Below are 16,228 nucleotides of genomic sequence, written 5' to 3'. Positions count from 1 at the left end.
GGCCATGTGCAGTCTATTTTCCCTGCCAGAAATTCATTAATGCTGGCAAGGAAGAGACAGGGAGAACATGACTTCCTTTTTTTTTTTTTAGTTTTTTGTATACAATTTTCATCAGTCGATGGCATATTGGTTCTTCAGCAATGTTAAATCCATAACGGGGTTACTTCGGGTTTAGTGGAAAGCTGCAGGGGATGAGGTTAAGAAGACACTTCCCCTGTAACCAGCTTAGGTCCTGTGGCCTCATTTCAGAAGGTTTAGGCAGGTGCTCCAAACTGACAGACCCTTGCCCTGAGCCCACACAGCAGTTCCTACCACTGCAAGCCCCTTCCCTGCGTTAGGCACAGCATACCACCCACAGACTAAAGGATCCCAAGGAGATGGGACAGGGAAGTAGGAGGCCAGATGAGGGCTGGCAATGCACGTCTTCTCCAGCTCCTGCAAAACCTGAGCTTGCCTTGAAATGATGCTCCTGGTTGCACCTGGATACAGAAAAGTGCTTGGTACTTAAGTTGTGAATCAACCTGAAAGCCTCCTGCTCCTACCAGAGTCCTTCCTGTGAGAGGCAAAGCACTGCCCTCTCCTGGGAAGTGAACACCGTGGCTGCCCCCAGGCTGTAGGAAGGGAGCAGGAAATGCGAGCAGCACATCATCAGGGCCACCACATGGGAACACAAATGGTATTAATGGCATATCTAAGAGGCCTAAAAGCTGCTGCCATGGAGGATCTGAAAGGGAGGAAAAGGGACATAAAGTGGTGCTCACTTCTGGACCATGAGTGAGCAGCTTTATTGTAACTCAGGTCCTATCAAGTCACCAGGTGATGGCGTCTGAGGGCCCCAGGGTTCAGATGGATGGGGCTAAGGGCTCCAGGGTGCACCCAGAGGGAAAGCTTGTCCCCTGCTCCTCACAGCCCCAAGGCATACATCCCTGTAGAGGATGGACAGGCACATCTACAGCAATCTCTAGAAGTTAGGTCAGGATGAAGGGAAGGTCGCCTTGCATGGGTTGGTATTTCCACGTGCTTCCCTGTCCAGTCTCCAGGGTCCTGGGGCTCTCAGTTTGGTAATGTGTCCTTGAAATCACCAAAACTTTTGGGTATCCCTTGCTCTGAACCCAATAAAATGGCAGTGCAACATCAGCTAAAATCTGGCGAAACTGAGATGCCCGTTTCTTCCCTCTGTGAAAAGAAATTGTCTCTTCAGCCCCCGCCTATTTCTTCCACACAGCGAAAACTTAGCAGCAAGCTGTCCAGCAAGACAGAAGATGACACTTGCTTTCCTAATCTTTAAGGTATTTGAACAACTCCAGGTCTCTTGTCCAACTCTCTGCTCACTTCAGGGCCAGCTTTGCAGCGACTGAAGGTTGCTGAAGGACCAGACCATAAATGAGGACTTCTTAGAGCTTCTCAGCACATAATGCTCATATTTTGTGCTGCTGTAAGAAGAGCAGAACTGCATACTTCCCTGCACATGAAGCTTCAAACTCCTTTTCTCTGTAGAACTAGAAATTCTCTTGCAGCAGAAGACAGTTTTGGATCAGAAATACTGGAGCAAATTAAGGCTTCTATGCAGGTTCCTGATCATTAGAGATAAGAGAAATCTTCTTGCTCAGATTAGAAACATGTCCTGCCCCTCTGCAGAACTTGGCTTCTAAGTGAAACCTGAGTCCACCACGTGGGAGCCTGGAGAATGAACACTTGTTCACATCCCATGACGACTAATAGTGTGGAAATTTGGGGATAACTTACCAGGGCACTGGAATGAATGCAAAGAGAACATGTCTAACCCAGCCAAAGCAGCATAAACACATTCAGTGGCGTTACAGCTAGTAATATGAATTGTGGAAGGGCTGATCCCAAGCAGAGCTGGTATTTCCCCATCCTTCCAGCAGAGAGGGCTCCATGACCACAGTGCTTCTGTCCTTGGGTTCAGTGCTTCTGAGCTCCTCCACACTATGTCAAACACGGCCAAAGAAGAACCGGTTCACAGAGGGGAAGACCATGTTCTGTTGCTCTCCATCAGTTGTCTCACCTGCAGCCACAGAGGGTCGTGCTCTGGACGTAAAGGCAACAAGCCTGCTGGGGTCCGATAGAGTTCTATGTGACTACACCTCGTACTCGAGGGGAGGTGCACAACTTTTTTAAAAGTTCAGAAACACAACCTTGAGGATCCAGGAGGTTCTTTCATCTCTCGAGCGCTTTCACAGCACCCTCTGCTGCCCAGACTTTCCCTTTTTCTTTCAAGGGAGCAGTGCACCACGCACAATATAGCATGTCAGATGTCCATGCTTATACAACCAGAGAGTAGCTCACTGAAGACCAAGTTACACAGAGCAATTAGGAAAGACGACCAGCAATTAAAATCTGAGTCCGGCCCCTGCATTACCACATCTCTCGCTTTCTCTATGTAGCTATGCCACAAGAACCCCAGGAAAGAGAGCAGCTCACACCTCCCCATGGATTATCCTGTGCTCTTGGATAACCTCCCAAGTAGGTGTGGAATCATAGGTCCTTTTCATGGCATTCCAGGATTTGTAGTGAGTCTGCTTGGTTGCCTTCTCTCTCCAAACCGCTGTGACCCCTCCATCTCTCCACTCACTTCTGGTGTGATGCCTTTGCAGGAAGTCCCCCTGAGAGCAGTGGGCTTTGTGAAAGTTGCCGTTTTGTTATGTAAGTTGATTTTTACTAAAACAAACAGAAACTGGCATTAGGGATTTCCTCTAGCATCTTATATCTTGAAAAGAAAAAAAAAACTCATTCAAAAAAAATTTTAAAGGGCAACAAAAACTGAGGGAAAAGAGAAAAACTCAAAAAAGGAAACTCAGAAAAAAATAAAAATTCAGAAATTTAAAATTCCACAAAGCTCTACTTCAGAATTCTGAAAAGTCCAGAATTTCCCCTTTCCCCCACAACTATCATGTGGGTTAATGCTCAGCAATATCTTCAGACTTTTATTTGACCTCCAAGTGTCTGAAAAGTAGAAGAACAGTTTTTTATTCACTTTTGGTGGCTCTTGCTTACTGTTTTACAACTAGACAGAAACAGTGTCCTCAAGAACTATCTGCAAATAAAATCTATATGTTGGAAACATTTTCACTTGCAATGCACTCAGATCAATTCTGCTGGATCTAATGATAAGAGGAAAAAAATATGAAAGCAAAAAAAATCCATAAAAACATATTAAATAACTTCAGTTTTAGGCTGAGAATTCTTAATTTTTTCCTAATATTTTTGATTTTTCCGTTGTCTTTCCTTCTTTCCTTTTTTTAGGTAGACACAAGAAATGTTTTAGTTCTACAATGACAAATATGGCCAGTGGGATAAATATGGTAAAACATTTTTAGGAGAATGAAGGGAAAGGAAAAAAATCAAAATATCAACAAGTGAGTAAATACTGTGAGGAAGATGGGGAAGACCCATGCAGGGAACATTTTGGGATATACTCTCCCAGTTACGGCAGCTGTAAGAAAAGGTTCATCCTAGAAGCATCTCCTTTACTAAATTTTTCTCGTGTGGGAACTGCTGTGGAACTGAATTTCAGTGCTGCTATTTGAGTCATCTTACTTCAGCTTCTGCACAGAGAGTTGGCTGGATGCAAGACCAAGTCATGGTGCCTGCTTCGCCTCATTTGTGCAGTTCCCATGCCCTTTATTGGGAACCCACGGTGTTTTGTGGATCACTCAAGATAGTGGAGTCCCACCAGCGCGCTTTGCCAGAGACCTAGTCCTACTGGTAATGTCTTGTGAGGAAGATTAAGCTCAGATGGGAGGCTAGAGCCTCTGCAGGTTGCCTATCAGTGATCTTGGCAGCTGGAGAGATTGCAGATCTGAGCTATAGGCTGATGGTGTTAATCATTCGCCTGACGTCAGGGAGTCAAGTCCTCTGATTCCAGGAATGAGATGCTAAGCTGGTACTGCTAGATCCATAGCTCACACTATGGAAATGTAATTTTTCACCCTTGTTCTTCTCAGTTAATACTCAGAGAAGAGCAAAGATCTTTGTTTGAAGATCTGTAGACATCTATTCATAAACCGGGCTAAAAAACCATAGGTCAGGTTCTTCCCCAATGAAAATGCATTTTAATTGTCCCATATTAATTTCTGTCAGTTGGAAATGAAGGAACTTCATTTTTAAGCCCGGAAGTGTGAATTGTGTGCTGTGGTACTGAGACCAACACGGCCTCCAAAGCAACTCCTTAGATATCAGGTGATATCAGAGACATATCAAATGCCATGGAGCCCCGTTCACTGCAGGATGCTGACAAAAACTAGCAGTATAAAACTCTCCTACAACCCTCTGAGTGACTGGGGATACAGCCACAGCCCAGATGTTCCATGAACTACAAGCTGCAGCATGCACAGTTCTTATTTCAACTGATGACAGATAAGCTCCCACAGCAAAAATGCTGATGCTTCAGGAGATCTGATTATGGATGTTTTTATTGGCTTCATGGTTAATATTCAGTGTGGTAGTTCATTGCAAACTGTGAAAAAGGGGGAGGTGGTTTCTGCTCTTGCCATATTTGATCCTGTTTTTCCACCTTCCCTCTTCTCCCTCCCGGGCAAGAGTCAGGCTCAGGTCTGAGTCACTCCTCAGGAGAAGGTGAGCCAGGATTGAGCCAGGCCTTCACTCTGCCTCAAATTAGTCTTTAGTAAAGACCAGTTCTTCTAGCTTTGAATCCAATAAGTCTTATTTAGGCTTTCCAAAGAATGTATGTTTGCTTTTTTAGCTAATATTGCTTGGCCACATCTGTCAGGTGTCAACATCAGGAATTAAGATAGGAACCAGACCAAAGTGTGAACTGTGCTTCTTCAGCAAAACACTCATTTGCTGGGACTTGCAAGCACGTGGGCATGTTGCAAAGAGCCAAGAGGCACCTTGGAAGGTAACGCTGCAGAAATTACACCCACAGTCTGTGCTCACTGCTTGCCCACCTCAAAGTAGAGCGCTCTACAGCCACTGGGCACGGGGGACAAGCGCTTGGCCAGAAACATTGCCCACTGGAGAGGGATGAAGTCCAAAGCAGAGCTACGGGACACCCCAAAATTGCCTAATAGGGGCTGTATATGGCATACAAATACCTGAAAATAGTTGGCTAGATGGAGGCAATTGAAAGATTGTGCATAGCCACCCAGCAGAAGTAACCTCTTGCTGTAGTCCAGCCAGCAAGAAACCAGCAAGGAAAGACAGAAATCTCCCCCTGAAACTGCACCCTATGGCTGGTGAAAGCAAAACCCAGTTTTGTCTCATTTCTTCCATCCCCTGGGGATGGATTTATTTTTATTTTTTATTTTTCTTGAAGAAGGCTCCAACAGTCGTTTTGGGGAACATTAAGGGAGAGGTTTTCCTTTTCCAGACCACTTGTTAGTTTCACACTGAAAAGCAAGAGAATAGCAAGGCAGATTTCCTGCACGAGCCCATTGGAGTGATTCAGCCAGGCTGTGGGACCACCGGCCCTGCTCAGCACCATGCCTCAGTGCACCAGCCTCAGTGCACGTCGAAGGCAATCAAGATGCAGTGCAGTGTCAGCCCACACTCTGATGCATCAGAGAGAAATACACTTTTTTTTCTGATTCTCGGCTGTTCTATAGCACCACAATAAATTTTTGCAAGGGAGCTTAGGTAGGGCAGGTGTCTCCTTTCAGAGCAGGTTCCAGCCCCCAGGTAAATTACAGGTTAGCAAGATAATGGATTAGAGGGAGTGGCAATTGGTGACACTCCCCAGTATGTGGAGCAGCAGGAGTAATAGCCCAATGCGTGATAGGAGCGAGTGGCAAGTTTGGGCAGCGGGGACTGTGCTCTGCTCCCTCCTGCTTCAAGGATCGTGTGAAGGAAAGGACCTGCACCCCTTCTGTGTCTGCAACTGAACTGCAACGGGTAATCGCCTCCTCCTTTTTGCACCAACGCTGTGCGTGAATTGCCTTTGTACGGGCTGCCTGCAGACTGGCAGCCCCTGGGGGTACTAGGATAGAGCTGTAGGTGGTTTGAAAAGTCCCAGAGATGCGATGGCGAGATGTCTTCAGAGAATCATCTGTCGGAAGGAAAGTTGTCGCTGCTCTCAGGAGGGGTGGGAATGTTTGGCAGTCAGGAAATGTGCTGCTACTTCAAGAGGGTTTAACATGTTGCAACTCTTAAAAGATCAGGAGCTTTAAACAAGGCAGTTCGCTGAGCTGAGTGGGACTTGTGTTTGGAACACCACGAAGGGATTATTCTTCCAGGTTGGCTGATATGAGAAACAGATCACAGCAAGCAAGGATCGTCCCTGGTTTTGCATGCTATTCTTGCAACATTGCACTATACAGAAAAAAAAAGAAAAGAAAAAAAATGCTTTTTTTCTCTTTCTATCTCATCCTGCATTGCTAAGACTCAATATCTTAGGAGAAGTGAGACCAAAGTCTTCAGGGGCCCATTGGCTGCAGGAACACTGCCCTGAGAGCAGACTACCGCATACAACTTCTGCCCTGCTGTGTCTCCCATCTCTTCCTTGGTGTCCCAGTGACACAGGTGCTCCTTAGGAGTGCCACAAGAATGAGCTCTCATCCCCCTTTCCATGGGAAAGGAGAGCACTGTGCTGCAAGGATGCCAGCCTTCCTTGGCAATCATGGGGCATATAACAAGGGGCAATGACCACAGGTTGCGGCTCCAGGGGTTCAAGCTGGATGTGAGGAAACATTTTCCACTCCCGAGGGGGACCAACTCTGGGATAGTCACCAGGAAGCAGGGGGATCTCCATCTTTGGAGGGTTTGGGCCTTGGCTGGGCCAAACCATGGCCACCCTGGTCCCAGCACTGGTGACTCCTTCTGTACTTGGGGAGTTGGGCAGGGAGTCCCTGAGATCCCATCCACCAGTGCTGGGATGACTATATGATCCTCCACGCATGCACTCCAGGAACAGCAGAGGGAGCAGGTGTCCTTCTCCCTGGCTATGAAACCACCTCCCACAGCGAGGAAAGCTAATTCCTCAAACAGAAAGAGTGGAGAAAATTAGGGTCAGCTAGGAAAACACAGAAACACTTAGAGTCTTCCTTTCAGCCACCAGGAGGATATTTTGGAAAGAGGTTGTTGCAAGCCACCTGCACAGTCTTCAAGCCATTGGCACCTGACTTTGGCCACAGCTTCATGTGCAGACTAGCACAGACCCATGGACTTGGCTCCTCTCCAACGACCAGAATGATGATAATAGGATGTCGTGGTAGGGCCTTGCTGAAACAAACCCTTCTCAGGAAAAACAGCAGGTCTCCTGGGACAGATACCTGCTTTGGTTTGCAAAAATAGCTCAGAGGCATTCAGAAGTCGCTGCAATATTATTTTCAGTGATTGTGCATTATTTAATTTCTTATTAAGAACAAAAACCTAAACATCTCAATGACGATACTGGGATGATTTACCTCAGACTCAGCCTGCTAACAGTTTAGCCAAATAATCCATTCTTCTGACTATCTTAGCTATCACTTTAAATGAACAGACTATAACCATATCCTCGGAGATCAAATGTGCGCAAGTTGGTGGAGTGCAGGTGTCCTGATGCATGTATTGGTGAAGTTATTGGTATGGGTGTGTATGTGTACATGCACATAAACTATTTTTTCTGAATATGATGGAGAATACATTGTTAAAATGTAATGGAGCCTGGCACTTTATAAAATGAGCAATTAGAAAAAATGCAAAATTTCAATTTTAAAATTATTGCACTGGTCATGCGATCAGGGTAACATATTAATAAAAGCGTGGTGCATGTCAAATGCAATACATGTAATCCCTGGCTTCTGTGTTAGTAAAGTCAATGCCTATGGATGCTCACCCTGTTAACATGTTTTGCAGAGACCCATGATGTGGCTGTTAGTCACCATTGCTTATTTAATGTGCGGTAATGAAAAGTTAGAAGGACTGATTGGAAAGACAGAGGCAAGCCCCGAGGCATTCATGGATGTGGTAAGCTGCGTTTTCTCTCCATTCCTTTGTTGCTGTGTGATCCTCTCATCCATCCCAAAAAGTTCAAAGCTTGGGCACACAAGTCATTTATGTGGCTATATTATATATCAGTATATCAATATTAGCCTTCTTTTTGACCAGCCTGGCCAAAACTCGTGGTCTCCATACATTCATCTTTACCAAGGATGGCTGTGGCTTGGCCCAGCTGAACACTGAAAGCCCGCAGGATGGAGATGCCCAGTGACTTATCCAACTCTTTTTATTTTCCTCCCTTCAGGGTGACATTGTTCGCTACCATGGGTACCCCTACGAGGAACACGAGGTTATGACGGATGATGGCTATTATCTTATCATGCAAAGAATTCCTCATGGCAAAGGCAACTTGACAAGTGCAGCTACTTCCCATGTGGCAGAGTCACAAGGCTCCAGCATGTTCTGCCCCAGTAAGCACTAGAAGAAAATCTGCTTGGTCCCAGAGCCCAGAAAGCTTTTGCTTGGCACGGACTGGCCATTGGCAAGACTGCCTTTTCAGGGGATTCAGAGATCCTGAATCTCCCAACAAGGATCCTGGGGGAGGCTGGGGGAGGCATCCTTCCCTGTTGGATTAGCCCCGGAGTCAGAAGAAATGCATATACCCACCATACCAGCTTTGTTGTTCTAACAGGATATTCTTTACAAGAGGAAAAAGATAGGGGGAGTGACCATGGAGAAATCTCACCCCAAATTTTATACCCATCCAAAGACAACTAAACTCATGGCCTAAGAGCCTATGCGTTTGTAAGGAATTCCTTATGGTGGAGCGGCTAAGAACCATTTATTGGTAAAAATAAAATGCCTACCAAATTGAATGTTATTTCACCATTTCTGCTACTTCTGACTCTTGAATGGAACCACTATTTCAAAGTGGAGAGGGTAATGCATACTTGGCAAGACCTCACTCTTCTGTGAAATGTGAAATATGCATGTGATCAGCAAGTGTAATAGTTCAGACTTCTGTTTAGGACACCTTTTTGTCTTCAGCTCTCCAGGGTGAAAATGTAATTATTAAGCTGAGGTCTAAGAAACAACAAAACAGAGAGAACAAAGGAAAGGCAGGAAAAAATGACTTTGAATCCAACTTTTTAATGCTGCAACCATTCCTTGCAGCTCAAATGTATGGATTCAGATATCTTTAGGACGACCCTACTGTAACTTTGAGCATGAGTCTCAAGGGGACCTTTCCAACCTAAATCTTTCTCTACTCTCTCTTCCAGTCCACTAACCAGTAAACCACTCCTAACTAACTAGAAACCAATGACATGTTGGGGGTTTGGGGCTTTTGTAGAAAAGGTCCAAACTTTATCCTGAGGTCCTGGGGTTTGCCCATATGTTCTGAAGTGGGCAGAAGTGGGTGGAAGAGCTGTTCTTGACTGCTCTGGGATTTGTATCTCTTTCAAAGGAGCAGGAGGGTGTTTGTTATGCCATGAAAGAAACATATATAAAGGAAGGGAGCCTAGATTGTGCTGTCTTTTCAACATCTCTTGGTCAGACCCAAGAGTAGCTGGGCTGGAAAAGTAGCACGAGGAAAGCAGTTTCCACACAGAAGGCACACTTGTTCAAAGAGACAGGGGCGCAGCTTCTTTCTTGTGAGCATGAGTCACCATGCTGCATCAAGTTTGAAGCCCCGCTTTATTTATCAGCTCCAGGATATAATTTTTCTCTGCTCTGGGATTACCAAACAGCCTACTCTCTCACCAAAAACAAAACACATTTTGGAAAAAGTAGGCTGTGTAGTGCAAATGAACCCGGGTAGGGTGCTGCCAAGATGATATCTGAAGTGTGAGTGTTCAGTTGTTTTAGTTGGGAGACAAAATGATCCATTTCTTCTTTCTTCAGCTCCAAAGCCTGCAGTGCTCCTACAGCATGGCCTGGTGTTGGAGGGAAGCAACTGGGTTACTAACTTGCCCAACAGCAGCCTCGGCTTCATCCTCGCAGATGCTGGCTATGATGTCTGGATAGGAAACAGCAGAGGGAACAGTTGGTCAAGAAAGCACAAAGACTTTGCTTTTTACCAGGAGGAATATTCAGCTTACAGGTATTTTCAAGAAAGTTGCAGGAATGCTGGCAAATATACCTGTTTTTTTCATAAGATTGTAAGTTCATAGGCTGGAGTCCCACTGACGGAGCTCTGGGACCTACCAGTGGGCATGTGTTTGCACAACTATGACAAGATATGCATCTATGTGCTAACGCCCCAGATATTATTTTCCTAATGCAACTGGGAACAACAGGGATAATTTTACCTTTTTCTGCATACAGAATAGAGATTCATGTTCAAACGGTGCTCATTCAGCCTCCGCAAGTCCTGCAGGTGACAGGAGCAAATGGTACTTCACTGTGCAAACACAGAAATCTTCTAAGACAAAGAGCAAATCCATTTTGCAAACCAGAGGGGTGAAGCACAGATCAACAGTCAAGCTGTTGGGAAGGCTCAGCAACACAATTTGCATGTAGCTCCTGGTCTCTCAGCATCCACGGCCAGCAACGCTGATGTTTTTATGTGCTCACCTTCCTTGCAGTTTCCATGAAATGGCTATGTACGACCTTCCAGCAACAATCAACTACATTCTGCAGAAAACTGGACAGGAACAATTATATTATGTGGCTTACTCTCAAGGCACCACCACAGGTATTTATGTGGAGACCAGGGCACTGACAGAGTTACGTGAGCTGTGCACCTCATGAAAGGTGGGTATTTTTCCCGAAAGCATAGCGGGTGGAGATAAACTGCAGCACATCGTAACTATGAGGGGAAAAGAGCAGGCAAAAATCCTCATTTGTATTACCAGGGCAATTTTGACAAGGACAATGTAAAAGTAATTGCAGCATTTTTTTCTGATATAATCCATCATGGGAGCTGCAGCTGGAGAGAATTATCAAGGTGGGAACTGAGATGAGCTTCAGGTCACATCGCCGACGAGCTGTAGCTGGCAAAGTATGACAGCCTCCAGGGGTACTTCTAGCCAGCACATACATCTAGGAGTCAGTAACTCCTGCAGAAACAACAGGGCAAGGTCTGACTCCTTCCCACTCTTGCAGGTTTCATTGCATTTTCTTCCATTCCTGAACTGGATCGCAAAATCAAGATGTTCTTTGCATTGGCTCCCATTACAACAAACTCAAATATGAAGTCACCCTTGGTGAAAGTGCTAGACCTTCCTGAGGCACTGATTAAGGTATGTCTTCCTCACACATTCCCTGGCTCTGCTCCTCTTTTGGTACGAAGTCAGGCAGGAAAGGTCCTGGAGGTTATCAGTGAAGGCGAACGAAGAACGTCATTACCCTTTATTGCCAGCAATCTCTTTTGGGAAGAAGAAAGCAGAAGGGTCTGAAAGCCTCAACTGGCAGCCAGTTCTTGAGTTAGCGCTTCAGAAAAATCTCAGCAGGAAGAAAAGGTTTGCAGAAGCTGATGAGACAAATGGACTAAGGCAGGAATGTGAAAGTCTCAGCACCTGAGATGCACAGTATTTATATGTTACTTCCTTTTCTTTGCCCTCTGTATTCCCATTCCCTTTGTTTCGAGTTCATTTGTTCTGAAAAGGTTACATTTGTACCTATAGTCTCAAGACTATGATGCATTAAACCATGTGAAACCTCTTGCTGTCCAGCTCTGGCCAAAGAGCTATTTCCAGATATTAATTCTGGATCCTTCAACTTTTAGGAGAAATCATCCTCTTTCAGGGTCCTGATCATTTCTGAAAATTCAGAAAAGACAGAATTATGATGCATGGCAAAACTATGGGAGGGCACACAGCAACATTCAGGGATGAGCAAAGAACTGAGAAACACCTGGACACTAAATAAGAGTATGAGTCCATTCAAAAAGAGGAGAGGACCTGCCAGTCTTGCCTGCAAGCCAACTCTCATGCTCATGTAGAAGGCATGGGAGTGTGTGTATTCAGGGCTCATGTCTGTGTTACACCATGCAGACATGCAGCAAAGGCAGGTGCAGGGTGAGTTTGGGTGGTCTGAGACGTCCCCTGAGACAGAGTTGCAGCCACATGATACCAGGACTTAGGTTCTTGTCTAGGGAAGCCATCTCCAGAGATTTGTTCTCTCTTTGAGGGACCTCTTTTGAGTGCTGTGAAAGTTATATGGCCTTCACTGATAAAGTGACATTGAATTTCACAGCTCATTTTAGGACGCACAGTGGTCTTCGATAATGGTGAGATATTGCAGCAGGTGATTTCTCGACTGTGTGGCTATTCAATCTTCAAGAGCTTTTGTTCCTTGGTCCTTTACTTGCCTGGTGGGTTTACCAACAGCTTAAATGTGGTATGTACATTCCAGATTCCTTCTTAAGCAACCTCGTTTTGCACTGCTTAAATACGATGTGGATGTGTAGTTAACTTCAAAAAAGGAATAAGTATCCTTTTTGCATTCACTTTTGAAACCGATTTCTAGACTGTATTCTCCTGATCTTTCACATCTTTCATTCTGGCAAAAAAAAAAAAAGGCATAAATGCTTGATCTTAGGGCTGGGATCTTTTGCATTGATCCCATAGTGATGTGAAGAGGGAAGACTTAAGCACAGGCAAGCCATGAGTTCACTTAACTTGTTGTCCGGCTAAAGTGTATGATGTAGAAGAGGAGAAAGCAGGAATTAATTCATTATTTCTGGGACCTCGGTGGTTTCTTTTTCACTAAGCAGGTCATTAGTTCACAGATGTTTTAATAACAAAATGGGTTATTATGAAATGAGCTCCCCTGCAAGAGACAGCCAAGAGAGATAGGCCCTCAGGTTCTTCAGACTACGATTCTTTAAAAAACGTTTAACCACCAATATAAGCCTTTCCCTGTGCTCCACTTCACTGAGCATAGAGTCATAGAATAATTCAGGATGGAGGCACCCCTGAGTGGGGGGCTCCGGTCCAACCCCAACTCAAGCAGGGCCAAGATAGCAGCTAAATAAGGTCACACAGGGCTATGTCCAGACAGTCTGAGAAATCCACAAGCACAGAGCTGCCCCACCATTTGAGGCCTGTTTTGGATGGCATGAACCATATAGGAAAGGAATATCAAGGGCTGGAGCCTCTGAGGGAAGCTTCTGCAAGTAAAAGTGGTGTCAGATTCATTGAGACCAAACAACAACTTGGCCAAGCCTGGGTCCAGGCAGAGCTGGGCCACTGTTTTTGAAGAAAAGAGTCAATGTTGTTATTTAGTCTTCCAAGAATGGAAGAATATCCCAAGAATGGGATATGTTAGCAACAATGTATGAGCAGTCACCATATGCTGCACGTTGTCTTTGCAAAATGACCCTGAGCTCAAAATACCAAGTTCTCTTTTGATCTGAAAAAACATTATTTTCTACTGTCATGACCCAGTACCTCATGAGAATTGCTGGGCTTACTGAAGGGAGCTCTGTGGCACCCTTTATGCTGCTGTCTGCAAAGTGTCTTCAAATGGAGTGAGGCTGAGTGATGCCTTCGCAGAGCCAAGGTGAAATAGTTTGCATGGATAAAAGATCCAGCCAGCTTTTGTGGGTGAAACAGCCATTTTTTAGCTATTGAGCTGGATCAAATTTATTTCAAACAGTACTCTCCTCCAAGCAGAGAATAAATCTCTCCAATGTGTGTTTGCAGAGCCGCATAGATGTCTATCTGGCCCACTACCCGGATTCAACATCCCTGAAAAACATGCTACATTGGCGCCAGGTAATATATCCTGCTGCAGAATAAGATAATGTGCAACCAAGGCCCATATTGTCTCTGCTGCTGAGATATTTAAGTATTTCAATACTTAAGTATAATTCCTGCACTGCCATCCCTACACAGTTAGATTAGACAGAACGAGTAAATCTGACATGAAATGGTGGTGCAGATGCAGCTCTTTTGACCATGGCATTCAGCAAAAGATGAGCCAGAGTTTTTTGAGCTGGTAGATGCTGAAGCTTGAAGCAAATGACTGAATATAAACCAACATAAGAGACATAAGAGTCAGGCTGAGAGCCAATAGAGTCATCATCAATAGGCACTGAGTGAGATAGCTAATCATTGAAAACATACATTGATTCATTTGTGTGATGAATCAACATTGATTCTGTTGTAGAAATTGACAATAACAGTCAATGAAAATTTCCCCAGAGGCCTGAACTGCCTCTTCTTTGAAGCTAGGTCTTGTTTGCACTCTAGATACCACCTCGGGTGGTGGACAGACCTCAGCCTCCTGGCCATCTCCAACCACGCAGCTCTGACAGCCAGCAGCAAACTCCCTGCTGGCCCCAGAGCCCAGGCTCCAGCTGCCCAGCCTGGACCATGAGAAGGAAAGGAGATGGTTACACCAGAGGTGCCAGGTCTCCCACTCTATTACAGTGCAGGGACCCACATGTGACAGCTAGACGAAGGACAAGCTGGCTGCCTGCAGTAGTGCAGTCCACCCAACGACAGATGGGAATTTGATTCCTGTAGACATCATCATTGGAAAAAACTCTCTACTGATTGACAGTAACATATTTTTTCCTGAAAAAACTCCTTCTCCTAAACCCCAGAGGAATATGAAATCTGGCATTCTGTCTACATTTGAAATGTCCCATCTGCTGTTTTGAAAAAAAAAAAAACAGTCATAAAACATTGCTCAGTCATAAAACATTGCTATCCAATTAGTCTGTCAATTATTACTTTTTTATGAGAAATATATCTAAGACATATATAATGTCTATATTTTATATAGACATTAATATAATATTATAAATATTATATAATATCTAAGGAAATATAATGTCTAAGGCATCAGCTAGTACTCTAAATTTGTTCTTTTTATTTTTTTTTTCTCTTAATGGAATAGATTAAAAGATCAGAAATTGCTTTTCATTCAGATCTTTCAAAATATGTAAGCATAAAGCAGTTGTCCGCCTTTTCTCATCTGCTTTTATCATTTGTAAGAATTCCCTGTTGTATCTAGAAAATAAACGTATCTCTCTCTATTTTCCAGCTCTATCTAACAGGGGAATTCAAATATTATGATTACGGAAAGGACAACATGCTCCATTATAACCAGGTAAGAGAAAACTGTTTATTTGTCAGTTTTAGGAGAAAATGACAGTGAAAATATTCCAAGGACTCAGACTGGCTAGGCTGGGATTTTGGAAATGACCTTCCTTAGTCGAATTTATACCTTTCTTACAAAGAAGAGCTCTATGATGTTTTCCAGTGCTGATTTTTTGGCTCTCTGATGAAAACTGTGGAAGTCCAAGGCATAGTTGGGATCTCCAGTGACATTCTGTATGTTGTTTCTTTGGATAGACAAGAAATTCCAGTAGCAATCCAGCGATGCAGTATTTGTGTGTGTGTTTGTGTTTTAGACTTGCAGAGGACTTTATAGCCTTTCCCTTTTCAAGCTATCTTATTTGTCTTCCAGACATCTCCTCCGTTTTATGAGCTGGAAAATATGAAAGCACCTCTTGCTGCATGGTATGGTGGCAAGGACTGGATTTCAGCTCCTGAAGATGTTAATATAACATTACCACGCATAACCAATGTGGCATACAAAAAGTATATCCCTGAATTTGTCCACTTTGATTTCCTCTGGGGTGAGAAGGCGTATGAAGAAGTATATGGAGAAATTCTTGAACTGATGGAGGAGAACCTCTAGAGTTGGAATAGTAGCAGTAACTGTTGAGTTCTCGTTTCTCTTCAGGGCTTCATTTTTTGTTTTGTTTTGTTTTAAAATAGTGAGAAAAAAAAAGAGGGGGAAAAAGGTTCATTAATCTGTTACACTTTGTTTGTATTTATATTACTTTGGCAACTAGATTAACCAGCTCAAACCACTGATTGGGAAATCATACAGGCTTTGAATTAAATAGGCAGGGGTGCCTGTGAAAGTTTGGCATGACCCTTTGTCCCTGAATTTCCCAGGAACCTCACACATGTGGGTGTCCATGGACAAGTGATTTCAGTGGAATTGGGTACCTGGTCGCTGTGGTTGGGCTCTGGCCGCCCTGTGCTTCAGTTTCCAGCTGCCAAATGGAGATGATAGCTCAGTTCCATCCTGGATGCTGTGGTTCAATGAGAATAGGTATGCTCAGCCAAGACCACATGGTGCTCTGAATGATGTCCTGCCAGTGTAGCTTTACCCGTTGTCTTGTGACTCTTCTATATCAAGAAATGCAAGAATCTGAAGTTTCTTATTTTCATTTGTGGTTTGAAGTAGCTAGAGACTTTCTATCCGTTATAAATGAGAAGAGCAGGCGTTTTTCAATGGGAACTGTACACTTCGCTAATGCATGCAACATCTTTTCTCTAAATGTGTGTTGACACACATA

At 44.2% G+C, this 16,228-nt stretch overlaps 1 protein-coding gene across 1 annotated transcript; it reads left to right on the top strand.

Moving 5' to 3' along the window:
• The first annotated feature begins 7,824 nt into the window (after positions 1-7,824).
• On the top strand, positions 7,825-15,620 carry LOC104566851 (lipase member M-like). Its single transcript, XM_010213655.2, has 9 exons — positions 7,825-7,929; positions 8,207-8,372; positions 9,805-10,003; positions 10,488-10,597; positions 11,008-11,144; positions 12,100-12,243; positions 13,551-13,622; positions 14,899-14,964; positions 15,325-15,620. The coding sequence occupies exons 1-9, from the start codon at positions 7,825-7,827 to the stop codon at positions 15,556-15,558; spliced, it is 1,233 nt and encodes a 410-aa protein (XP_010211957.2). The 3' UTR covers positions 15,559-15,620.
• Positions 15,621-16,228: the final 608 nt, after the last annotated feature.

Source organism: Tinamus guttatus, unplaced genomic scaffold (assembly GCF_059628265.1).
Source record: "Tinamus guttatus ecotype Peru unplaced genomic scaffold, ASM5962826v1 Tinamus_guttatus_pri_ptg000023l, whole genome shotgun sequence".
In the NCBI taxonomy this organism is placed as follows: domain Eukaryota; kingdom Metazoa; phylum Chordata; class Aves; order Tinamiformes; family Tinamidae; genus Tinamus; species Tinamus guttatus.
This window is presented reverse-complemented; position numbering and strand designations above follow the sequence as displayed.